We start from the raw sequence: 24529 nt of genomic DNA on the forward strand, positions 1-24529 counted from the left end.
CTAACTTATCATGTTGTCAGATTGGAAACATCTGTGCCCGCAGGTCTGACGGCTCGAATTTAGACCCATATTGAAAGTTCAAAAGACAGGTTTGTATGGTGTCGTTTTTGGTTAAACAAATTATAGTGAAAGTAATGATCAAGGTATATATATCTGTAGGGGTGGCAAAAAATCGATTCAAGGTCGGTTTCGGATCGGGCAACAACATGTGTTTACGAAATATTTACATGTCTAGACCTAACTCGGATTTAATTTCGGACGTACTTAATTGACAAAATCCATTTTGGTTTAAATCCGGACAAGTAAATTGGACAATAACCTAATCCGGGTTAGGGTTCAGACAAGTAAATTGAACAAGATTTATGTATTTGGACTCATACCCGACTTTAAACTGGATAAATTTTTTGTGTTTGAACTCAAATTTCAAACATATAACGTATGTCCAAACTTAATATAATACGGGTCGGACAAATTCGACCATCCAAACCGGACAAAATTTTACATCCCCATATATATGTTCCAAGGCAACCGCAGGTGTGATGTTCTTCTTTCTTGAGACATTCATGGTTTGCTCTTTATGTTCTTTCTACATGGACGGAGGAAATGTGATTCTTCTACACCATGTGAAATCTCATCTTCTTTTTTGTCTTGGTGTCGTCAAAGGTGTGGTCTTAACCGGGAGATTTGGGTGCTAAATATTTAATGGCCACAATATATTGTTAAAGCCATGTCTCAAGAACACTCATTTTGGACCATACAATAGTTAATTGGAGAATCATAGAGTTTGATGCTTTGAATGACATTTAGCATTATTTAAACAAGAGAACGTTAAAATATTAGCATGCATGAATGTCAATGAGAGGTGGTTCGATTGAAAATCGATTAGGTTATGCATATGTACGTTCAAAGTTCGATTCCAATCAAAATCATATTTCTCAGTGATATTTCAAAAAAAAAGAAATGCATGTGAATGTCACAAAATTTAAACTTTAAATTATGAATGGGTGCTAAAGATGCATTGAATTTTAAGTGAGAGTGTGTTAAGAATTTATCTCATATCGGATTGATATAACTCAAACGAATAGCATGTAAGCAAATGTCCAGTCTCTCTCATGCAACCAACGTATTTTTCGAACATAAGAATCAATGACGATGACTCAAGAACAACAAAATCATATTAATTTGTAGTGTTTGGGTTGAATTTTCTAACAACGTGTATGGAGCCGCGGGCCCGTAGCACCAAATCTGTTGACACCATTCATTTGGTGTAAGTGCGACCCCCATACGTGATGGGACTTGCACGTGAATGATGTTAGATGAATCCGCACTTTAAATAAAATATGGGATACCGCACCTGAAAACCGTTCTTATATAAACGTGTAAAGTTTAAAAAAAAAAATGTCAACAGATTTCCTCTCGTGGGCTCAATTGTGATGGGCTAGCATTGTTGGGCATATCAAAACTACCACCAGAGTTCCAGGCCCAAGACCAATAGTTAGTAGGTTTGCCTCTGAATTCGTCGTTCACGGTTCACCAACCCAAAAATCTCGCATAGATCAGATAAAATAAATTTAAAAAAAAAAAAAACAACAAATAATCGCAATTAATAATCGACACACACTTGAAGAGTATTCCAGGAAAACCGAGAGAAGCCGAGGCAAGACTACCGCAGCCAGAAGTAGATAGTTGCAGAGGGTGAGAGAGAGAAGGATCGACCAAAATGTCGTCGTTTCTGCAGAAAATCGTAGATCCGAAGAAGAATCCTTTGGCAAAAATGCACATGAAGGCCGTATCCACGCGTCTCCGCCACTACGGTTAGCTGTTCGAACCCTAATCTTTTTTTTCTTGTTCTGGTGCACTGTAGGAATATATACGCAGGTTAGTTGTAGGTGTTGATTTGTTATATGTATTGAATCGGCTGTTAGGGCTTAGATACGACGATCTGTACGATCCGTACTACGATCTGGATATTAAGGAGGCGTTGAATCGGCTGCCCAGAGAGATTGTGGATGCTCGTAATCAGCGCCTCAAGCGCGCCATGGACCTCTCCATGAAGCACAAGTACCTTCCAGAGGATCTTCAGGTGCATTTCACTACTCTTTTTCGCGTCGATTCGTTCGTTGGTGTTTTGTGGTTGGTTATTCAGAAAAGGATAGGATATGGAAATAATATGTATTAGTTTGTGTGTCTTTTACCATAATTGTTTTTGTGTGCGAATTGGGATGCTGTGTGGACCGAATTCTGTCAAAATTGTGTTGACTACATTACAGGTAGAACGTGTTTGTTCATATCAAGAAACTTTTGTTTGCAAATATTATTGAACGACATCCCTATTCATACTGTGTTGTCTTAGTTAGTTATGTCATATGAGAATTACGTTGATGTGTTTCTTCTTTCTTGTGCGTATGGATATCAAATGATTTGTCATGGTTCTACCATGGCTTTAGTCTGGATGGGATGAGGAACTCATTGCTCTCTTTTTATTTCCCCTTAAATACGATAAAGCATACTGGGGAAATTTGATTGGTTTTCTGCTGATTTCTGCATTTTTATTCCATGGCTATGATCCAGAAGCTTATTTTTTTTCATTACACCTTTCTCCAGGCGAAACAAACCCCTTTCAGGAGCTACCTTCAGGATATGCTGGCTCTTGTAAGTACTCATTTAAAGGGAAAAGTTCTTTTTAGTTTCCAGTCTCTGATCTATATTCATCTATGTCCCGTGGAACTTCCATTAACACCTTTATTATGTTGTACTTGCTGTAACACCATTTAAAACACTTTGTTTATTGAGTTGATGATGACCTCTGGTTCACTGGGTGGTTCCTCACTGCCTGCTTCAGGGCAGGGGTCCTAGAACCCCTAATCCAGAACAATAAAAAAAATGCTTTGTTTCTTGAATGGTTTTTTTTATTGAGTTGATGATGGCCTCTAGTTCAGTGGGTGGTTCCTCACTACCTGCTTCAGGGCAGGGGTCCTAAAACCCAATCCAGAACAATAAAAGATGTTGTGTTTCATGCATTGTTGGTGCGTAATTATTGAAATTCTGAGAAGTATATATGCATTGCCTGTCTTTTAAACTGCTGAGAATTAGTATCACGCTCTCAAAGATTTTTTGTTGACTGACTTCCATGTTTTGAGAAAGCTCTCTTCCCAAGTTTTGCGAATATCCATGCACAATTAGGACATAGGAGTGACGACTGAAATGTTATTTGTCACATGAAGAAGCTCGGCTTGGGATGCATTTCGTGATTTGTTGGCTGTTTCTTTTTCAGTATGCTGTATAAGTGGTTGCCAAATAGCCTTCCTGTTTTAGTTGAATGCCTGAGTAATGTTATGATGACTGATGAGTGAGTTATGCTTTAGGAATAACGGACTTTTGTTTTCTTTAGGAAAAGAAAGTTGATACATGTGGTCTGAAATCCTTTACAATGTTAAACTTTTGCAGGTGAAGCGGGAAAGAGAAGAACGTGAGGCTTTGGGTGCCTTGCCCCTCTATCAGCGCACCCTTCCCTGAGTATATATGCTTCTCCTGTCGCTTATGCTGGTGGGTGAATCTTAGATCGAATTATATGTTTGTGATTGTTACAGAATTTTTCTGCTGTTGACGGAAGATGGGATATGCCTTTCATAGCACTTCTCTAATAAATATGTGACAATATGTTGCCAATTTGCTGCAATAAGCCAGTTTGTCTCCTACTATATGATAAGGGTTTTCTTTTCGGTGTTTGCTTTTAATATATTTGCCCGGGCGAGGTTATGGATCCCAGAAGATGTCATTTTACATCTTAATATTTTTCTTCCTATTAGTGCTGTAGAACTTGAAGATTTTGTTGGTAATTTTATCTTGTCTCCTTTGACATGGCACACGGTTTCTACATATCGAAAAGGTCACTTGTGTTCTGTGACTGTTTAGTAGATGGTTTTTATGGTGAAGACGCTGATCTGTGTGTGCCATTCCGATGAGGAACTCTTGGCAATTAGATAATGGGCTGTGGTTTTCGATATGTGGGTGCAATGAATTGGAATCCAGTCCATTGGGAAATTCTAAAAAATTATTCTCCGTTGGCAATGAGTTTGTGTATAGTGATCAGTACCTGAAGATGGGATCTTTGTAAGGTCACATACCTGATAGTGCAACTCTTGCGTTTCTGTACTATTCAGGCTATGCAATTATTTGTAGTAGTCTCGAGTTTGCCAAACTGATAATGTTTGACTAGTAGTCTTTCCTGTTTTGTTAAAAAATGATTTGTATATGTTAGTAACAAGTTGAGAGGATCTGTTAAGTGTTAGGTTAAACAAGTAGCAGTCTCTTCAATCTACTGAGTTAGTAGTGTATTGCGCTGGACGTGGCTGCGGCTTGTCTTGCCAATCATGGTAGTGACATGACTCCGTCGTGCATCAAAATTGTGCAATTGGAGCTACAATATATATATATATATATAGACATACAGTTGCAGGTACTAGAAAAATCTACAGGTTGATGTATCTTTACCCCAAGGGGACAATTGATGGCGCATCAATGGCCAAAGCAAGCATTCAACAGATAAAATCAAATGGGTAGTTTCTTTGCAACAATTCTTCTTCCTAGCGTATAAGACTCTTTAGTTTCTCCGTTTCTGCTTGTAGGAAATGAAGCATTCGCAAATCTGTGAAGAAAATTAAATGTGTGCCTATGGATCTGTGTCTTGGTAAATGATGACACTTGTCAAAAATGTGACACTTTTTAGAAGTGATGGGAATCTCAGTCATCACAGTAGTGGATGTGTTATTCTTATTCAATCACTAGGTTTTGTGGGTCCTTATATTTACATCAATTAAGTGATAAGATTCACTATTGAGATGTCATTTATTGGGATTCCTAACGTTTTTGAATACCTTTTCCCCCCAACTAATGCTAGGTCGCCATCACATGAACTGGAACAAAATTTGCGTCCACATATCAATCCATTATGGCATGTCTCTGCATAAATGTATCCACGTGCGGCTGCCTTCTATGTTTAGTTTGTTTCATATACCTAACCAACCTCTAGTTAAGTGACTGCTTACATGGGTGTCTTTACCGTTTTATCTATACTTCTACGCATCAAGGATTCGAACCAGTAGATCTCCTTTTTACTGGACACATGAAAACTTTCTTTTTTAAGAAATTGAGTGAAATGAGAAGAAGAATGTGAGAAGGTTTGACATAATCTAATGCAGTTAAGGTATTGTCTGGTCTGTCTGTGCTCAAAGCTCTCACAGTCTTGTCTTTCAAAAGTGCACTCAAGTGTTGTTTTTTTTTTAAAAAATAGAATAGGGGATTCGAATCTTGATCACCAAGATCACACACATCATTCGAACACTTACGTGTGTTTGTGGTGGAGTTGTATCTTATAAACCAAATTATTTAGAATTTTACCAAAAAATGTGGAACTTTTTGGTCTTAAAAAATGGAAGAAAAATGAGTTCCTTCGTATATACAACCACCCCACCACATCTTATGTCTCTATATTTGTAAAAACTCTCTCATTCATATTTTCATAAACTGGCCATGTGAGAAAGACCCCCGCCAGCTTTAATGGGGAGGCTCATCGTTTGTTGTTGTTTGTTTTATTCTGAAATAAGTTCACTTTTTTTTTTCTTTTCTTTCCACTTGACCCTAGTTGTAGTAGGTCGAATACCGCATAGAAAACATAGATTCGATCTAAGGTGATTGGACTTGGATAAACCAAATTGGGATAACTCAGTTGGTTCTCCGCTTCCGACAAAAGTGTATCCCTAATAGTACTTATCTCCGTTCGATTTCGGGTCGAGTCTGGACCAAATTTATCTGTTGATAGGTTGCGCACGTGGCTTGTTCTACCCGAGTTTAGGTCTAGTTCAAGTCGTTTGACTATCTAAAATAGATAAACCCGATGATATCGTTGTCGTTTAACGACACAGAGGTTAGACTTGGATTGACGAGCTTCCATTTCTTTCATAATTCAATGTAAACATGTGCATTTCAGCTGGTGCGTAGATTCATGTGTCTTGATATGGATTTCTGTACGTGTTCCATAAAATCTTAGATCTGGGACAACCTGCAATGAATGCTAGCCACGTTGAGACATTTGTGGAAGGGAGATTGGTTCTTGCCGTTTTCCATTTCACCCCGAGCGAAAGAGCTAATTCGTAATTGACTCTCACTAGACAACTGCTTTTCTCAAGTTGCAACTTTTTTTTTTTTTTATATTCAAGTCGAAATTGAGATTTCACGCAAGTGACACGTTTTCTAAACCTATAAATTAATGATAATGACCCATGAAGAAGAATAAATTCACGTAGGCCCATGGTCTATAACTGATAATATTCTTGGTGTATTTGGATTTGGATTTCCAGCATAACTGACTAGTGTTTTAAGAGAACAGATATATGTGTTTTTGGTATTTTGACATCATAAATAAATATACTTCTTTTTTATATTCAAGTCATGGCAATGTCCACTTTATATTGTGATGGTAAAGATCAGTGTACGTGCACCTCTTGCTTGGCTTCCTAAAGGTGACAAAATCTTGTATATATGCACTAACATGCGATCGATCGAATTGTTCTATTCCAACAACAATAAAATAATTTGTGTTGTTTTCTTGTTAAAGAGCTTGAATGAATGAATTGAATTGAATCATCCGATGAGATTCACATGGGTGCCATTTGATTCCTACTTCTGATGAGAAGATCGAGGTGGTGCCTGTTTCCTTCTCATCCACCAAGCCCCAATATTATGTCACATGATTTCATATACAAAAACAAAAACAAATATTGTATTTTATGATATAGAATTTTGATAAGGAAATTAAAGAAAACATTAGATATTCTCATAAATCTACACCACCATACACATCCATTTCCGATGATGAATATTATTTACATCCCCTTTTTAACTAAGTACACTCTAATAACCCTTTAAAAACACACTAAAGTGGGGTGTTCTTAGTAAAAAATATGGTGTAAATAATGTTCATCATTTCGGATTCAAATTCTCGTCGATACATCGGATTATTCTTACGAATTTGCTCCTCATGGCCCAACCGATCGATGTGGTATCTTTTGGTCTTTTAACAAATATATAATAGTCTTATAGAAGAAGGAGAGTAGGGCATAAGAGTGAATTGAGGATAACTATTGGTGAATATTGGGCCAGATAAAAAACTTGGAAGATACAAAACGGATCATGACTCGATCGGGTTCCCCCTGGAAACCCGGCCTGAGCTCGGTCGTCCACATGCAGATGTGGCTGATATCAAAGTCGGCCCACTTTCATGGCTTAAAAGCCTGTAGGCCCACATGCCTTGTTCTTTGTTGGAAGCCCAGAAACAGGCCACGATTTAACAGTACATTTGGCATTAGGTCACTTTGTGGGGCCCGTTTTTTAGTCCGGCCAGGCCCAGGCCCCCCTCGTGATATGTTTCTTCCCCCTCTGACATCACGATTTCCTCCTTCCCCGCTACATTATGCAGGGCTAGTTTAGTAATTTAGATGCAATCCCATAATTTGGCTTCTACAAATCATAGCATTGTTGTTTTACCAATTTAATGTTAAGACTTGTAATCTCACACCCGATTCGCATAACTCAAACAATTATGAATGTCATATAAGCAAAGTCCAAGTATCTCTCACCGAACAAATGCGTTTTTGGGCCTAACTACAAGGGAGACGACGCAAGAGAATAAATATGTGTGAATCATTGACCTAGAGTGGACAATATTTATTAATGTGTTTGTATTTCTAACATAATACATATAGTCAAAAAAAAATTATTCTTGAGTCACGTATAGGTTTGAGAAAGTTTTATTTTGATTGTCGACCTAACGCAACCCTCATCCTTTATTCAAATTTGAGACCTACTGCAAGAGTAGGCGAAATTTTATGTTGATTGCCGATCTATTTATCGTAACTTTTATCCTCTATCCGAGTTTGGGACCGGTGCAAGCGCATAGGAAATCTTTTACGGTCATTCATTATTAAAAATAAAGGTCAAATTCGTCAATCAACCCCCACGTGAAGACACAAAATGGCATATTCGTCATTCTCTCGAAATCCAAGGTCCTTCTCGCACTGCATCATGGATATAAACCTCGATCTCCTCTCTCACTTCTACGGCCTTCCCATCCCACTCCGCTCCACCACCTTATTTTCTCTCTCTAACCCTCCTTCCCTCCCCCCCTCTCTCTCTAGAAAACCGCACAGAGCTTCCACAATGCGAGGGACCATCATATTGCTGTGTGCGCTCCTGTTCACTTCCTTCCACATCGCCTTCTCTAGAATAGACGGTAAGCCTTTGCATACTTGCACAGTTGCACATTTTGAATTTTGAATTTTGAATTTCATTATCTTCTCCGGTGTCTGGAGAACTACGTCGTACTTGAAGTTGTTTCGTCTACCTAGCTAGTCTGTTTCCGACAACCTTGCTTGACTAGTCATTTCCATAGTGTTGAAGATAATTCAATGTGATCAGAGGGTAGATAGGGAGATAGATAGATTCTGCTCATTTTGGTACGATTGTGCAGAGGAAGTAACATGGTCTGTCATGGGCCTTTGGGTTTGCGATTGGTCCTTTAATGGGCCCAACAGGAACGTGACCAAACCAAACCGCCAATCTCAATAAATACAACCGTAAATCTCAGTAAAACCCTTACCATATATAGTAGCCTGCCCACTTTGTAACCACAGCTAAAATTTGCCCAAAATTACTTGCCATTTATTGTCTTGTTAGACAATTCCGACAAATTATTCAGTGGTCCTGATACACCACGTGACATATTGAATTGTCGATATAGTGTAAAATTGGCACATTTTTTAAATTTGTATTGTAAATTATGTATCTTCATTCTCAACTATTCATGCATTGTCAACAACTGTTAGTGAATTAGCACACCATCCTATTGGTTTTTGTATATGACATAGTGTGCGAGAACCATTGAATAATTTCTCGGCAATTCGCCAATATTTTATTGTATCTAGAATTCTATTAGGTAATCAAAATACGACATATTTGAATTCCTCATGGTAGAGAAAATGAGATTCATAATTTCATTTTTTTTTCCCTTTTCTTTGTCAACAAACAATACAGGGTTGCTGCCAAATGGGAACTTTGAGTTGGGTCCAAAGCCGTCGGATATGAAAGGGACGGTGGTGATCGGCCGGAACGCAATCCCAGAGTGGGAGATAGCAGGGTTTGTAGAGTACATAAAGTCAGGGCAAAAGCAAGGAGACATGTTGCTAGTAGTACCAGAAGGAGCCTTTGCAATAAGGCTTGGGAATGAAGCATCAATCAAGCAAAGAATGAAAGTAATCAAAGGAATGTATTATTCCATCACATTCTGTGCTGCTAGGACTTGTGCACAAGAGGAGAAACTGAATGTCTCAGTCTCCCCTGATTGGGGTGTTCTTCCTATGCAAACTTTGTATAGCAGTAATGGCTGGGATTGCTATGCTTGGGCCTTTCAAGCTGAATCAGATGATGTTGAGCTTGTTTTACACAATCCTGGTGTGGAAGAGGATCCGGCTTGTGGACCCTTGATTGACTCTGTTGCATCCAGAGCTCTCTACCCTCCTAGAGCCTCAAACAGTAAGTACTGGAAAACCCAATTCAAGTTTTTAGTAATTGTCGCTTAGAGCTGAAATCGAGGGCTAATATAATTTTTGGTCACTAAAAATAGGGGTGTAAATGGTCGGTTTTTAGTCGGTTCTCACTATTCTTTTTTGAAAATAACCACCGTTTGATACGGGTTTTTTGGGTAATTTTCATATAGCCATAACTTAAAGAGTTGCCAATTTCTAACTTAGTCACGGAATGTTCAAACTTTGAATCCAAAATTGAAAATTGTTCCAATATGACAATATGCACATGGATAGATTTTTCATTGTTGGAATAGATTCTGCCTAATAGTCTAAAATATACCTGGGTGTGCATATTAGAACAATTTTTAACTTTTGGGTTATCGAGTTTGAATGTTTGACCTGATTAATTCTTTAAATGACCGAAAATTGTATTACCCCATTGAAATTGATTGTTGGGTATGTGAAATTGTGCAGAGAACATATTGAAAAACGGTGGATTTGAAGAGGGACCCTACATGCTACCCAACACAACATGGGGTGTACTAATTCCTCCAAACATTGAAGATGATCACTCTCCGCTCCCCGGTTGGATGGTTGAATCACTCAAGGCAGTGAAGTACATTGATTCCGAACACTTCAACGTTCCGCAAGGACGACGAGCAGTGGAGCTTGTAGCAGGAAAAGAAAGTGCAATAGCCCAGATTGCGCGAACCGTCGTTGGCCGGACTTATATTCTGTCATTTACAGTTGGCGATGCCAGTAATGCTTGTGCAGGGTCCTTGATGGTTGAGGCATTTGCAGGGAAAGACACACTTAAGGTCCCTTATGAGTCCAAAGGCAAAGGAGGGTTCAAGCGAGCTTCGCTTAGATTTGTTGCGAATTCTGTGAGAACAAGGATTATTTTCTACAGCAGGTTTTACACTATGAGAAGTGACGACTTCTCTTCCCTGTGTGGTCCTGTTATTGATGATGTGAAGCTCTTGAGTGTTCGTAAACCATGACTCATGTCATGTGAAGCTGGTCTACATTGATTGCATACCGTACTAAGAGATTCAAAGTTGAAGTCGGTTCCTGTATTAGTATTTTTTTTCTTTTTTTTTTATGGTGATTTTGAAAATAAAAAATATTATTTATCTACGGTTGTTTTTATTTTTGGCAAGCCTTTTGTGTTTTGAGAATCTCTCCAAAGTAGGGTATTTTGGATCCATCCCGATGGAGTAAACCCTCGGGTTCGTACCCCGTATGTTTAGAAAATTCTCTACATGTTTCAGGGTAAGTTGGTTAGTATACTAATATATGGATGATGGAGTAGTAGAGTGATTTGATAAAGTGATCATGTTGTGTATTTTTGGATTTTAGCTGAATAAAATAATGAGGGAAAAAAAAAGTTATTTATTTACGAAATGTAGTTTTATTCAAGTTTACATGCTTCAAGCTGATTAGCTTGTTTGGTGAGCGGGGATCCACAACAAAGCCGCTTTGCGGTCCCGCTCCGCCAAATAAGTGGCGGATGCTAGCGATTCTGTTGACATTATTAATATTTTATTAATAAATGTTTTTATACAAAATTTATTAACGTTGTATTAATAAATCATTGATATTTAATTAATAAAATATTTAGAATTTATACTTAAAATTAATTTTAAGTATAAATTAAATTAAATTTAATTATAAAAATCATAAAATATAATATTATAAAGTTTAAGATATTATAACCCGAGTTTAAGATATATTGAATGTTCAAAGATATTACAACCCAAGTTTAACATATATTGAATATTCAAAAAATAAGCATATAAAAAATAGTTCTCAGTTATAAAAAAAAATGATTGCAGCATTCATAGACCCAATAATAATGCTTTAAAAAACTAGTGTTATCAGACCGCCCCGCCGGTGGCCGGTTCTAATAACACTGAAAACAACACACGGCGAACAACTAGGCCAAAGCCCATTAGTTGGGTTTGTTTATTTTCTTGGTCGGTTTTCCTTAAATGGGTTGGATTTGTTTGGATTATTGCAATTCAGATTCTCAGACATAAGTAACGTTGGGCAGGGGTGGCTTGGTCACTTCATGCGCTAGCAGAAGGAGCTCAGAGACTAACTTGAGCGTGTTCTTCCGTCTCATTTCTCAACCTTATTTTCTGTGGCTCTGCGTCTCTCAGGTGAACCCTAGGGTTTCTCGTCTGCACACACAATCACAATCACACTCATTTTACTCTTAGTTTCAATTTTTGCTAATTTTCTTTCATCTTCTCTCCTTGTTTACGCTCCTGATCCGAAATATGTAGTATCGTATTTGTTGTTTATAATTTCTGTTAAATTTTGCAATATGCGCTTTCAGTTTACATGTAGCTAGCGTTAGTTTGATTTCGCATATTATAGCTCGCCAAGATGATTTGATGAAGGGTCTGTTCTTGTGAGTTGGTGCTGGCGTCACGTAGGGTTTGGGGTTTTGAATTCGTTGTGAGATGTTTATTGTATTCTAAATACTTTGTTATCAACAATCGATTTAGAACTTTGATTCCTCTTGCAAGTGCCCTTCACAGCATTGTTGTGGTTATAGAAATTATACGCAAAAGAACTGTGCTCGTGATCTTGATTTGATCCATAGCAGCTATTACTGTTTTTGTGCATTTGTTTCCTGACATAATTAGTCAGAGAAAGGCTTAGATCTGTAAGAGTTTTTGATGGTTTTTCAAGTGCTTTAAAGGAGCTTGATATATTGTTCCTCGTTAGTTATTGAAATTTTACTGGGATGTTGAATTAGGTTTAAGGTAGTGCTAAGAATATATCCGTTATTGTTTGTCTTGGTGATACTGCTTTGAGCTCTGATTGTTAGTTTTGTCATTATAGTTAGAATATTGAGGAGTTTATTTATCAGCTTGTATAAGCATACATTTCTTTTGCGTTTTATTTGTGGTCACCAATAGCTTGAGCTCTAATAGTGAGACTGGAAAACACAGAGGATGGCAAAGAAGAAGAACACGCTGGTTTTTATGGATATTTCTATCGATGGTGATCCTATTGAAAGAATGGTTTTTGAGGTATATTGTGTGCCTGTGTGGAGATTTGCAATGCTCTAGTCCTGTATTCTTTTTTCTTCACTAATGCTGTCAATGTCTGATTTTTCTTCTCTTTGATTAAAGAGAAATATTTAGTTCATTTATGGGCAATCTTTGATTCTGCAGCTGTTCTACGATGTTGCACCCAAGACTGCTGAAAATTTTCGTTCCCTCTGTACAGGTGACACATGATTGCATAATTAATATTCTGGATTTGTTGTTTTTCCTTACAATAAGTACCTTTTGCGTCAACAATTTGGTCTTTTTTTCCTGATATTTGATATCAGACATCGGCAAATTTAACCCTTCAACTATTTATTGAGAATTTCAATCTCAGGTGAAAAGGGAATTGGACCTAAAACAGGACGACCACTGCATTTCAAAGGGACCTTCTTTCACCGCATCATTAGGGGTTCCATGGCAGAGGTTTGTCACTTAGTATTGCATGCATGAAGATGGTTTTGGCTTTTGTTCTTAGAATTTTGTTAGTGTGGCTTAGAAGTGGTCTCTCTTTTGGTCGGTTACCCTTGTTTGGTGTAGGATACAGGGCTGACGCTCACGACTGCTTTTCTTGTGATGTAGTTTTAAGGTTGTACTTACTAAGTTGTCCAATCAATTTAAAATTTGATAATCTTTGTCGTGTGTAACAGTCTTTTAAACGACGTCTTTCTTGGTATGTGTATTTACAGCTTATGCTTTATCTTGCAGGGTGGCGATTTATTGAGACAAGATGGTATGTATTCTTTTTGCTTTTTTCATTTTATAATTCCATTATTACTTTTGAAGGTACTAGTTGTGGCAAGATCCAAGTCATGACTCAAATTTAGGGTGGGAAATGTCTGAATATATTATTATACGTCTTGTCCTAATGCATTTGCATCTATAATGTAATCCTATCCACTTGAAGGATAATTTATGAGCTATCTATATCTCTTTAATAAAAGTTTGTATCTATAATGTTAGAGACTTGAAATACATTTATCGATGTATGGCTCAGTAAACTTCTTTTTTGGACCCTGATGGCTTGTGATTCTTCATTTTTTGGACCGAGAGCTGTTTTACTTCTGATATTTGCTCTGTTATACCCCTTCAATTTAAACTAGAGGTTGTGATTCTTTCGATTGGGTACCCTATTGGAGTTTAAAAGGTAAAAACATAAACAACTTTTTTAGGCAGGGTTGGGGAACGAGTATAGTTTAGCAGTACCTTCACTTAAGATTCAGTAAAAATACTTCTCTATCTTTTTACACCTATTGAATATGAGCTTCAGTGTTGGTTATTATGTGATTTTGCAGTAGTTGTTGTCATCATTCATCAAAGCTTTAATCTTAATGCTTTAGGGTCAGCTACATAGGTTTATCAGGAAAATAATTTGGGTCCGTTCATCTTGATTCTCTCAGCTTATATTATAGTATCATATTTTGGTACTTCAATTTAATCCCCAGCCTTCCTTTTTTCTTTTTAGCACTTCCTACTTCGGAGTTTTCAAATTTTTGCATTGGAGCTCTAACATTTTATGTTGTACATGCCTAAAGCCATCTGGGATGAACCTCTCATCTTATGTCTTGAGCAGATTTGTTTTATGGATAAGCATTTTTAGAGAGGGAGTAATTTAAACCTGCACCTAACACAAGCTATGAGGAGTAGGGCACCATCAGTGCGACAAGGGCTCCTCATCTCTCAGTGGTCCACTACATCTACCTTAGATTGAGTTTTTGTTTTTAATCCAATCATAATCTTGCTAAATATAATGATTATGAATTTATGATATGTGATCATGCTATATTAATTAATTTATATCATTTTCAAATTGACTAATTGAATTTCATTATTAATTATAAAGATCGAGTTTGTTTTGGTCGATATTTCAGCAACACGAGAGTCTTTAGCTACCATTTATAGAATTAACAGGAGTAATTTTTATTGCTGGTTATGATCAATTAGATTTTAATTTCCTTTTGTAGGTGCTGGTGGAGAAAGCATATATGGGGGGAAGTTTCCAGGTGAGGATATTTGTTTCTGTTCTTTATGAACTGGCAATAGAGTTTTTTTTTTTACTGTTTTCCTTGAAGTAAATCTTAATAAATGACTCTCGGATTTTTTCAATTCTTGATTTGGTTAATGGGTAATATTGTTTTTTTTATAAGCAATATTGTTATTCTATTTCATTATTCTCATTAAGTATATGTGTGTCCTTATGGCTACTGCATCTGGAGGAGCTGAATGAAAACTTGAGAAAATGTATGGCAGGGTGTTTTTACTTGCCCTTCATGTTAGGATAATGCATTAATGTGTCATAGAGTACCTGACTTTTGTTTGCTTCTTCTCTTTGTCCTCTTGGAGGGGTACATCTTTGTAACTTCCTCTTTTTAAAAATAAGTTTCTTTGTGGAATTAGTTATAAAGGTATTTTTTGGTTTCTTTATAAGAAATATTTGCCTTAATTGCCTTTTTGGGCTAATGAACTGTCTGGATACGGGTTGAAAGTTTGCTGATGAAAAAGTGGAAAATTCTATTATTAGTTTGCAGCATATGTTTATTAAACTGCATCTTTATTTCTAGTCTGGAATGGCCATACTAATTTATTGTATTATAAATCATCATATGGTTTTATTCTGCCATTAAAATATTGCAAATTGATCTTTCTGTGCTTAAAATGGTGGAACTGGTGAAGGCATTTAAACGTCTTCCAAGTTTTTGTGTGGTACAGTAATTTTTTTTCATGAATGTAATTAATTCTTCCCATCAATACTTACATTCACCTATTGTTTTTAACTATGTATAAATATTGTAATGATGATGTTTCAGACGAGTCACCCCAGCTAAAGCATGATGGACCTGGTCTACTTTCTATGTCAATTTCTGATCGTGACATTTCTGGTTCTATTTTCGTCGTCACTTTTAAGGCCAGCCATCATCTTGACAGGTTTGTTTAGTTACTCTTCTGTTATTGTTTTTTGTTGATAAGAACTTTCATTTCATATACCGCCTTGTATTCATTTTGATTGCTGTGTGCTAAACATATTCTATATGGCGGTGTCCTTTTAACAGGAAGTATGTAGTTTTTGGTAAGCTTGTGAAAGGAGATGAAGTACTGAAAAAAATTGAAGATGCTGGCGATGAAGAAGGAAGACCAGTTGTAACAGTGAAAGTGATCAAGTGTGGGGAATTCAATGAGGGTAAGGATCCTTAACTATCGACTTTTCTTTGACTTTGAGTGCTTATATTGGTTTAAGTGCTCTTTGAGCATTTATTTTGAATTTCCATTGCCCATTTTGGATGTAGGCTTGAGTTTGAGGAGTTATATTCACCTTTACTTTTTATAATGAGTAACAATCTGTTTTTTTGTATATGTTCTATTTGTAACTTTGTACCAAACTATCAATGTATCCCATTGGTTTGATTATTTATGTGCAGACGTGAAAAAATTAAGTAAACTGAAGGCAGGAAAGGATGCTTCCCCTGATGCCTATAGTCGTGAAATACGGAAGAGGGGAAAACACAAGAAATCTTCAAGAGACAGAAGGAAGAAGAGGAGAAGATACTATTCATCTGATACGGAGAGTTCCTCTGATTTTGAAACAGATGAATCTGAATCTGATAGTGATTCCGATTCATCTTTATCATCATCAACTGATGCAACCTCTTCGAGTGATGACAGGCGCAAAAAGAGGAAGAGGTCTTCTAAAAGAGACAAATATAAGCGTCTCAAAAGAAGAGATAGGAAGCGTGATAAGAAGCGAAAGCGGCATGATAAGAGATTGAAGCACCGATCAAGAAGGTTGGTTTGATTCAATTGGTGGTCCTTTTCGCTTCTGCGAGATTAAAATTGTACATGCTTTGTCCTTTTCTGTTGAGGCGAGGGTTTTGTGATTTGGTTGAAGATAGATTTTTTTGTGCTTGCACCATTATAAGTGGGTTATTTGTGTCATATTGCATACTTGGCATGTATCTGTAAAACATGGCCTTTATTCTACTGTATTTCAATATGTGCTTGGTCAATGTTTCTAACAAACATTTTGTTAGTCTGATCAGTTCCTAGGTAAAAAAGGCCATAATCTGGATAGTTGATGGAGTACTTGGTGTAGTAGACACCATTGTGCATATTACTTTCTGAGCCATTTCAATTCTGTATATATTTTTTTTATCCCTGTTGTGGTATGTTACTCCTTGTGATCTGATATCTTTTCAATGTACTGAAACCTGTGTTTTTCGTTAGGGCCTTGGATGGTCTTTCCAATTCTGAGAGTGAGAGCAAAAGTGGAAGTAGCTCTGATGATGGTCTTGATGCTCAAGGACAGGGTAAAACATGTAAAGAACTTTCACAGAAAGCTGGTATGTCATGTGGTTGGCATTTCTTAGCATATTCCTATTGCTCCTTGTAACTTGGGTCCCAGAAGCTGGTTTATGTTGCTGTTGATTTGTTTGATTTTGCATGTCGTTATCAATCGACTTCTTGTCCTTGATATCGGTTCTTGTTAGTGCTGATACTATTTAGAGACTCATGCTCTGTGTTCTGACATCAACATGAGGTATTTGGTTCAATAGCACTCTGTTGATGCAGGACAGTGTTGGGTCCAAATGTACAGCTTTATTGCCACATTAAATTTGTTTTTAAGTTCCAACTTTTTCGAGGCATTGTGTCTGTTATGTTGAAAGATTGTGTCTGATCTGTGTATTTTTGTGTAACTTTTTTTTTTCGGCACTTTTGTGTTTGTATGCTGTTCTGCAGCTGCGCATCTATCTCTTATGACAGGAGATGAAAAAACTGTTTCTGTACGATGTAAATGGAGAGAGGAAGCAGGTGTTATTGAGAAGGAAAGCAGTCGGTCCCCCAAAGAAAATGGTGAACAACATAGCAATGGCATCGAAGCATATGCTAAGTCTAATGGGAGTACTGATAGACAGCCTGATGTGGTCGATGATCACCCAGGCAAATCTAGGTCTACTCTTCATTCTTGTCACTCCTTAGTTATTCTTTATGTTAACCGATTCTTCCAGATCTGGTATTTTATTAAAAGTTGATGAGCAGGAGCAGAAGCATGAGTCCGAAGAGGACCATGAGTAAGAGTATGAGTATTAGTCCCAGGAAGAGAATGAGCAGGAGCCCAAGTGCTAGCCCTAAGAGGAGCATGAGCAGAATAGCAAGAGTCAGTAGAAGCCCTCCTCCTGTCACACGGAGGAGTATCAGCAGAAGTCCTGTCAGAAGTGTTAGCAGTCGGAGCCCATCTGTAAGCAGAAGCCCAGTGAGGGGCAGAAAGGGTCGTAGCATCAGCAGAAGCCCGGTGAGGGTCCAGTCTCGAAGAAGCATTAGTAGGAGCCCCGTGAAATCCTTGTCTCGGAGAAGCCTTACTAGAAGTCCAGCCAGAACATCTTCTCGGAGGTCTTTTAGCAGAAGCCCGGTGAGATCTTCTCGAAGAAGCATAAGCCGGAGTTCAGGCCGGGCTCCTTCTAGGAGAAGTATTAGCAGAAGTCCGATTAAGCCCCCAAGCAGGAATACTCGTCGCAGATATTCACGGAGCCCTTCCCCTGTACGTAGGACCAGGTCACCTCCTTCTGCTCGAGGAAGAAGTTTGTCTAGAAGTGATTCTCTTGATGGCTCCTCCAAGCGAATTAGAAGGGGACGAGGTTTTAGTCAGCGTTACTCTTTTGCTCGGCAATACCGAACCCCCTCTCCAGATCGTTCTCCTGTTCGATCTTATCGTTACGGTGGCAGAGTTGACCGTGACAGGTAGGAAACACATTTGTGGGAATACTTAGAACTTTGTTTTCTTTCGGAGAACTAAATTGAGAGTTCATCTTCGTATTTCCAGATATTCGAGTTACAGAAGGTATTCTCCTAGGCGTTATAGAAGTCCACCAAGAGGAAGAACTCCTCCAAGGTTTGTCCTGCCTCTCAATTTTCTTAGTGTTTCATTAATTTCTTCAATTCTTTTCTTTTTTTTGGGTTTTGTGAGAGTTAGATGTTGAGTATTAGAGTGTAGCGTACCAGGGGAAAGAGAGGTCTTCAGTACAGAATTTTGGTAAAATAAGGCTGTGTTCTTGCAAAATTTTCTTTCCTCCTTTCCCCTCAAAATCCCTGGTTTTGTTTGTTTGGGTGTTCTGAATCTCCTGAAAGGTGTCTTGAGGAACCCTGGCAATCTGACATCAGAATGCATATTTTCTTTTTGTGGAAAGTTATTCCTATGGGACGTGTCTACAGGTACAGGAGGAGCAGGAGAAGCAGAACAAGGAGCCCCTCTGTATCACGCAGGAGAGGCACCTCTGTATCACGCAGTCCAAACTATCGCAGTCGTCGTTCTAGTCATAGTCATAGTCCCATTCGGAGTCGATCCCCAGTTGAAGTATCTAGATCTCGGGTATCACTACGGGCCGAGAGGCGTAGGTCACCTTTGAGGAGCAGGAGCCCATCAGAGTCTCACTCATCATTGGAATCCCGTTCTCCTAGGCGACTAAGCAAAGATAGGTCAAGGTCGACTTCTGGAAGCCCTGCAAATAAGAAGGTCCAGGCATCGTACGATGATGGTTCTCCTGACTCGGGTCAACTGTAAAATGAGCGAAAATCAGAGCATCGATTGTGCTTTTGGTTTGGATGAGCACTAGTTTCTCTGCATGCTATCCCATCTGGACTTACATTGATCTCCTTCTCGTCAGAGTCTATGATCAGTTGTTAAATGTCCGTTTTATAGTATGTTCTAGATTGATTGATCCGTGGTCTGCTGTTAAGGCTTTATTTTCAATAATGGATTTAAAGAGTCATATGAGGTTGGTGTGTTTAAGAAAGCATGTCTTTACTTTTATTGTGCTGCAGTGATTAGCTCATTTTTTACTGTCGTGTGCAATTTGAAACACGGGCTGTAGGTACTTCAAATGTGTTATTAACCCGCATTGTAATTGTTTGGCCCATCAAATCATGATGGGAAAGGATATGAGAATCGGAAACAAATGTTACATAATGATAAAACAATTCCATCGAGGACGCATGTTAATGGTTTTACAGATTCTTAAAATTATGAATAAAATGAGAATATAAGTGGATATAGATTTTTTATTCAATGAATGTTACATAAAATTATTTATCATATTCTTTATTTTATTAATTTTTATGATAAAGAGTATAAGACACTAACTTTTGGAGAGAGTTGCGAGTTCTTTAATTTATTTTTATTTTATGTAATAAATATCCAAACGTGGAAATCAGTATCACTATAGTTGTTATGCAAAATAGGTAATCTGATAAAAAATATTTTTTTTTACTAATTTTCTATATTTATTCTCTAAAATAAGGAAATAACTATATTTAGTTAATCTGACATTCACATGCCTAGAACATTGAAAAATACATGGACAGAGTTTCAAATATTTTTTGAAAAAGAAAAAATAAAACAATTTTAGAAGCAGAGTTCCTCCCTTTTTCATCTTTGTTCACTTCTCTAAAATAGAAAAATAACCATATTTAGTTAATCTACATGGCCAGAACATTGAGGAATATCTAAATAATTTAAGAAATATATGGACAGAGTTTCAATTTTTTTTTAAAAGAAAAAGAAAACAATTTTGGAAGCAGAGTTCCTCCATTTTCCATCTTCAGTCTGAATTGCAAGGAAATGCTTTAATCAATTCAATTTTTATTTATAGCCAAAATAAATAAAATAAAACAATTAATTAATAGAATTGATTTTTAGCAAAATCCAAATGGCAAATTCTCATTGGTTTTACCATTATATTAATATACATAGCCTCTCTCTCTACAATTTGTAATTTATATTTTCCAAAGTGTTATTTCTTCTCGCGTACGGAGCAAAACAAAATGTGGAGAAGAGTGGTGACGTCATCAGCAGCCTCATGGCGGCGACCATCAAAATCGACGGCGAGTACTCTTACCCGGAGATTTCTTTCCTCCACGGCGCCATCGTCTCAGTCACCATCGAAGACGCCGCCGTTTCACACTATCTCCTCACAGTCTTCTCCCAGTGCCGCCTCCGCCTCAGGTAGCTTATTTTTATTCTTTTCTTGAATTACTTAATCTAATCTCTATTTGATCGCAGATCACTTTCCAGATTACGATTTTCTATGCCTTCATTTTTTTGCTTTAGTTTCTTGGCTTTTTTCCCCTTTGGTGTGGGAGATATGATTAGCTTGTGAATTACGGTAGGTATGGAATTGAAGAAGAAGTTTGAAGAGATGATACCCGCTGCTACTGGCCATGAGCGTGAAGAACTTGAAGCTGAGCTCCAGGTAACTTATACACTTTTTATTAATTTTAAAACGTAAATTTTTCGGATTTGATAATTTTCATGTTTCGTTGATGTAAATGCAGGGGAAGAGGGTTCTGGAAATCAATTATCCCGTTGGTCCTTTTGGTACCAAGGTCAGTATCTATTGGAGCTCATACTTCGCTGTCCATTTTCTTCTACTTAACTAGTCGTGAGGGATTCTCAAGGAATTCCAAGAAATTCTTGGTCATGATGTTCATATCTCCCATGTTTAGAATTGCCTGCTTACTCAAATTAAATGTATGTAATTAGAATTTTAGGCACGATAGGAAAGGTAATTCCCAGGCATCTGCGGTCATACGAACGAATTATCTTCAGTCACACTAATGAATTATCTTTGTGCGGAGAACATATGTTTAATATTCATATCTTGGTGGACTTGGGTGTTGTAGGAATACAATTGATTGTCTTTCCAGTCCCCTCCTAGCAAAGGGAGATAGACCACACCTACAAGGCTACAACTTCTTGGTTAGAAGATAAATTGAGAAAAGGGATGGTCCCTTTACAAGTACAAGTTATCAACAGGGACAAGGAACATCGATTTTGAGATTCATGACCGTTTTATGAATGAATTGATTGTCCGCAATATGCCTTGTAGGTGTGTTTTTTTTCCTTTCTCAGGGCCTTGTAGGTGCATTTGAAATAACATATTTGATGCTAAGGCCAATACATCACTACCCTCACTTCATAGGACTGGTTAAGAAGGCAGTGGGCTTGTAAATCACAAAAATCATACATTATGATATGATCCTGCTATTGTCATTGTCATGGTGCAATCTTCTGCTTGGGTGCTATATCTTGACATAATTGAGTGTTTCTTCTCCCTTTAGAAAACAGAATGAGGTCTTAGAAAAACTTCAAAGCTCTTGGCCATTGTCCATATAACCGAAGGCACTAGGAAAAGCATGTTTCAAAAGCGTAAAGATTCTTGCAACTGTTGCTTAGTGATAGTAAAGGTAAACAACTCCTATGCAGTGGCCGGAGTCGGAGATAGTCATGAAGTATGTAGACCTTACCCCCAAATAATATGTGGAGATTTTGTATTTGCAAAGCTTTTCTCCAGCATGTTTCAAAAGCCTAAAGAATGAGTTGCATTTTACAAGCATTTAGGGGGCTCAGAGAATCGGATGATGAAGAAACTTTTTTCATGTGAAGAAAAACATGAAGAAAAATCTCTGTATTTCTCAAATTGATGTGTGAAACTTTTTTGCGACTTGGTTTCATGGAGGGTATTTGATTGTTCTTTCAACTAGAGTATATTTCCTTCTACTTTATGCCAATTTCTTGACTTTCTCTCTGTTGTTTCTCATCCAATTTCCTTCTTCAACTTCATTATTGGTACTTAAATCAATACTCTACAATTGATGCTGATTCTTCTCACTAGAGTTATTCTACTCAACATCTTTTAAAAAATCTTAGTCTTAATGGTAAATCCCACCACTCTGCATGTTGCCACAGTGACTAGAATTCACACATTGAAGGAGGAAACGAACTGACTTCTTTCATCATGCAGCTTTTAGTGGTAGTAATATAAAAAGCAGATATGAAGACATGTGAATGATAAGTTTTAATTCCCAGCTTTGTGATGCCACCAAATAATTGTGTTTTCTGCACCAGTTCTTTTTCATGCCCACTTTTTACATGCTGGTTTGAGTTTTAGAGGTGATTGAAGGGTGGTGGTGATAACTTAGTTGAGGGACTATGACTGCATGAAGACTAAAGTGATGCCAGTTCATTGACTATATCTCTCTGTTATGTTTTTTTTTTTTTTTGGTTGCAGGAAGAACCTGCTATAGTTAAATCTATCTATGACAAAAGGATAGTTGGATGTCCTGGTGGTGAGGGAGGTAATCCCCTGTTATCAATTTGGATTTGTGTTTCTTCAATTTTTGACGATGTTGGATTTGCCTGTTTCCATCAATGACTGTGACCTCATTTATAAGTTTTGGTGATCTACCATGTTTCTGAATTACCTACATTTGCAGAAGACGAGCATGATGTTGTATGGTTTTGGCTAGAGAAAGGCAAGCCTCACGAATGCCCCGTCTGTACCCAGTATTTCAAGGTAAACTATCGCGAGTGTTTTTTTTCCAATGAATTGTAGTAATTATTTTTGGGTAACTCAATTTAATGAGAATTATCTTATTGAATACATGCTCTGCAGCTGGAAGTGGTAGGTCCTGGAGGTCCCCCACATGGCCATGAAGATGATCATCATCACTGAGCTTGCCTGCAATTTATAGCCGGAATAAATTTGATCAAGTGATTATGAGAAAATTGACAATATTTTGTAGCCACATCAATCTTTCTGTCCTTACATACTTTGGCTTCTTGAGATTATCATGTTCAGTAGCCTTTTTGTCATTGATAAATGGGATTTTTTTTTTCTTGGTTTCCTGGTGCCTGGTTGGGCATTGGATTACTGGAAACTTCACGGTTTAGACATCATGCTATCAAATAATTGATTGATGACTGCATTGATTGTTTGTTAAATATCTTTACAGTCAACATTCTTTTCTGTATGTTCTTTCTGCACTGCATTACCCCTCTTTCATAGGGAGGCCTGATAGGGTAAGTTAGGAGCCCTTCTATATTTTATCTTTTGTCCGATTATAACGAGGAATTATTTCTTATTTATAAGATATTGGACGTATGCGTGCTAGTCCATGGTAGTCTACTCCTGATGATCAGATGCTTGCGAGATAATACTGCTAGTTAATGACAGAAAACTTCTTTGGTTTTTTGTTTTGTCATTTATTATGTCTATGATATCACTGAAACATTCTCCAAATCTCCCAATTTAAGGGAGACTTGACAACTGCAGATAGATTTTCCTAATGTTGGTTATCCTAGCACATACTCTTTGAGCTATGTCATGATTGATGCCGTGAAGTATATTCTCTATCTGTTTTATCTATTTCTGCGTATATGCTGCTCTGGTTTGTAGGATTATGGTCAACTCTCAAAAGATGGCGTCTTCTGCTAATGCTTCCTGAAACAATCAGTGTCTTTCTGGAGCTCAATCAGACTCCCCTGAACAGCAACAGAAAGCTCTGCAGCACTGACTACTATCACCAAGGTCAGTCCCCAAAACAGAAACCTACTGGAGAGGATGTGGCTGGAACTTCACTCACTGTTCTGGGATGAACACATTGTGAAATTGAGGGTTGCCTGAGAGAAGCTCTGACGCTGCCAGAGTTTGTCACTGCCCTAGCTTATCTTTCAGTTAGAGGTTGTTCAGCAAGAGCTCGAGAGAGAACTTCTAATCTGATGAAGAAGAAGATAAGAGTTGGATTTTTTCAGCATTGATGGTAGAATGAATTTTTTTTTTTTGGAATAACCACTTTCTCCATATTTTCTGCTTTAAAATCATATACTAAAGATTCTGGTTATTCTATTATTGAATAGGTTATTGAGTTTGATATATATATATATTTTTTTTGTTTTTATAATTGAGGAACCCCCTAGCCCAATATACCCTTTGGACAGTTGAGGGAGTCTAAACTCTGGGTTGACAGACTCATGCGCACGGAAGTTTTTTCACCTGTCAACAAGATAAGTTACGGGCCAAGGCCAGTGCAGTAAGACCCGCTAGCAAACCAAAGCCCATG

The 24529-nt window shown here is 37.6% G+C and overlaps 4 protein-coding genes across 10 annotated transcripts; all 4 read left to right on the forward strand.

Moving 5' to 3' along the window:
• The first annotated feature begins 1603 nt into the window (after positions 1 to 1603).
• LOC119992853 (cytochrome b-c1 complex subunit 7-2, mitochondrial) lies at positions 1604 to 3702 on the forward strand. 2 transcript variants are annotated; one of them, XM_038839648.1, is made up of 4 exons: positions 1608 to 1814; positions 1926 to 2083; positions 2605 to 2652; positions 3448 to 3702. In XM_038839648.1, the coding sequence occupies exons 1-4, from the start codon at positions 1721 to 1723 to the stop codon at positions 3514 to 3516; spliced, it is 369 nt and encodes a 122-aa protein (XP_038695576.1). In that variant the 5' UTR covers positions 1608 to 1720; the 3' UTR covers positions 3517 to 3702. The 2 variants fall into 2 exon arrangements, with proteins under 2 accessions (XP_038695577.1, XP_038695576.1); XM_038839649.1 differs by lacking the exon at positions 2605 to 2652 and having other exon boundaries at positions 1604 to 1814.
• Positions 3703 to 8126: 4424 nt separating this feature from the next.
• Positions 8127 to 10976, forward strand: LOC119993024. The gene is made up of 3 exons (XM_038839915.1): positions 8127 to 8290; positions 9091 to 9588; positions 10056 to 10976. The coding sequence occupies exons 1-3, from the start codon at positions 8218 to 8220 to the stop codon at positions 10580 to 10582; spliced, it is 1098 nt and encodes a 365-aa protein (XP_038695843.1). The 5' UTR covers positions 8127 to 8217; the 3' UTR covers positions 10583 to 10976.
• A 609-nt stretch (positions 10977 to 11585) lies between these two features.
• Positions 11586 to 19442, forward strand: LOC119993229 (peptidyl-prolyl cis-trans isomerase CYP95-like). 6 transcript variants are annotated; one of them, XM_038840251.1, is made up of 15 exons: positions 11586 to 11743; positions 12512 to 12625; positions 12770 to 12824; positions 12981 to 13069; positions 13165 to 13232; positions 13333 to 13376; positions 14608 to 14646; positions 15451 to 15568; positions 15694 to 15821; positions 16060 to 16423; positions 16862 to 16977; positions 17375 to 17585; positions 17675 to 18373; positions 18456 to 18524; positions 18845 to 19442. In XM_038840251.1, the coding sequence occupies exons 2-15, from the start codon at positions 12548 to 12550 to the stop codon at positions 19191 to 19193; spliced, it is 2427 nt and encodes an 808-aa protein (XP_038696179.1). In that variant the 5' UTR covers positions 11586 to 11743; positions 12512 to 12547; the 3' UTR covers positions 19194 to 19442. The 6 variants fall into 6 exon arrangements, with proteins under 6 accessions (XP_038696179.1, XP_038696180.1, XP_038696181.1 ...); XM_038840252.1 differs by having other exon boundaries at positions 17681 to 18373; XM_038840253.1 differs by having other exon boundaries at positions 17399 to 17585.
• Positions 19443 to 20407: 965 nt separating this feature from the next.
• LOC119992578 (cytochrome c oxidase subunit 5b-2, mitochondrial-like) lies at positions 20408 to 23437 on the forward strand. The gene is made up of 6 exons (XM_038839352.1): positions 20408 to 20633; positions 20798 to 20880; positions 20963 to 21013; positions 22699 to 22765; positions 22904 to 22983; positions 23083 to 23437. The coding sequence occupies exons 1-6, from the start codon at positions 20453 to 20455 to the stop codon at positions 23140 to 23142; spliced, it is 522 nt and encodes a 173-aa protein (XP_038695280.1). The 5' UTR covers positions 20408 to 20452; the 3' UTR covers positions 23143 to 23437.
• The last annotated feature ends 1092 nt before the right edge of the window (positions 23438 to 24529 follow it).

The sequence above is a fragment of the Tripterygium wilfordii genome, chromosome 23 (assembly GCF_013401445.1).
Source record: "Tripterygium wilfordii isolate XIE 37 chromosome 23, ASM1340144v1, whole genome shotgun sequence".
Classification (NCBI taxonomy): domain Eukaryota; kingdom Viridiplantae; phylum Streptophyta; class Magnoliopsida; order Celastrales; family Celastraceae; genus Tripterygium; species Tripterygium wilfordii.

Coding starts and splice junctions, on each gene's coding strand:
- LOC119993229 (XM_038840251.1), top strand. CDS start 12,548: ATGGCAAAGAAGAAGAACACGCTGGTTTTTATGGATATTTCTATCGAT. Junction 15,569..15,693: donor GCCAGCCATCATCTTGACAG/GTTTGTTTAGTT, acceptor TCCTTTTAACAG/GAAGTATGTAGTTTTTGGTA. Junction 18,374..18,455: donor GGCAGAGTTGACCGTGACAG/GTAGGAAACACA, acceptor TCGTATTTCCAG/ATATTCGAGTTACAGAAGGT.
- LOC119993024 (XM_038839915.1), top strand. CDS start 8,218: ATGCGAGGGACCATCATATTGCTGTGTGCGCTCCTGTTCACTTCCTTC. Junction 8,291..9,090: donor CGCCTTCTCTAGAATAGACG/GTAAGCCTTTGC, acceptor CAAACAATACAG/GGTTGCTGCCAAATGGGAAC. Junction 9,589..10,055: donor CCCTCCTAGAGCCTCAAACA/GTAAGTACTGGA, acceptor GAAATTGTGCAG/AGAACATATTGAAAAACGGT.
- LOC119992578 (XM_038839352.1), top strand. CDS start 20,453: ATGTGGAGAAGAGTGGTGACGTCATCAGCAGCCTCATGGCGGCGACCA. Junction 20,634..20,797: donor CAGTGCCGCCTCCGCCTCAG/GTAGCTTATTTT, acceptor GAATTACGGTAG/GTATGGAATTGAAGAAGAAG. Junction 20,881..20,962: donor AACTTGAAGCTGAGCTCCAG/GTAACTTATACA, acceptor ATGTAAATGCAG/GGGAAGAGGGTTCTGGAAAT.
- LOC119992853 (XM_038839648.1), top strand. CDS start 1,721: ATGTCGTCGTTTCTGCAGAAAATCGTAGATCCGAAGAAGAATCCTTTG. Junction 1,815..1,925: donor CACGCGTCTCCGCCACTACG/GTTAGCTGTTCG, acceptor ATCGGCTGTTAG/GGCTTAGATACGACGATCTG. Junction 2,084..2,604: donor ACCTTCCAGAGGATCTTCAG/GTGCATTTCACT, acceptor ACCTTTCTCCAG/GCGAAACAAACCCCTTTCAG.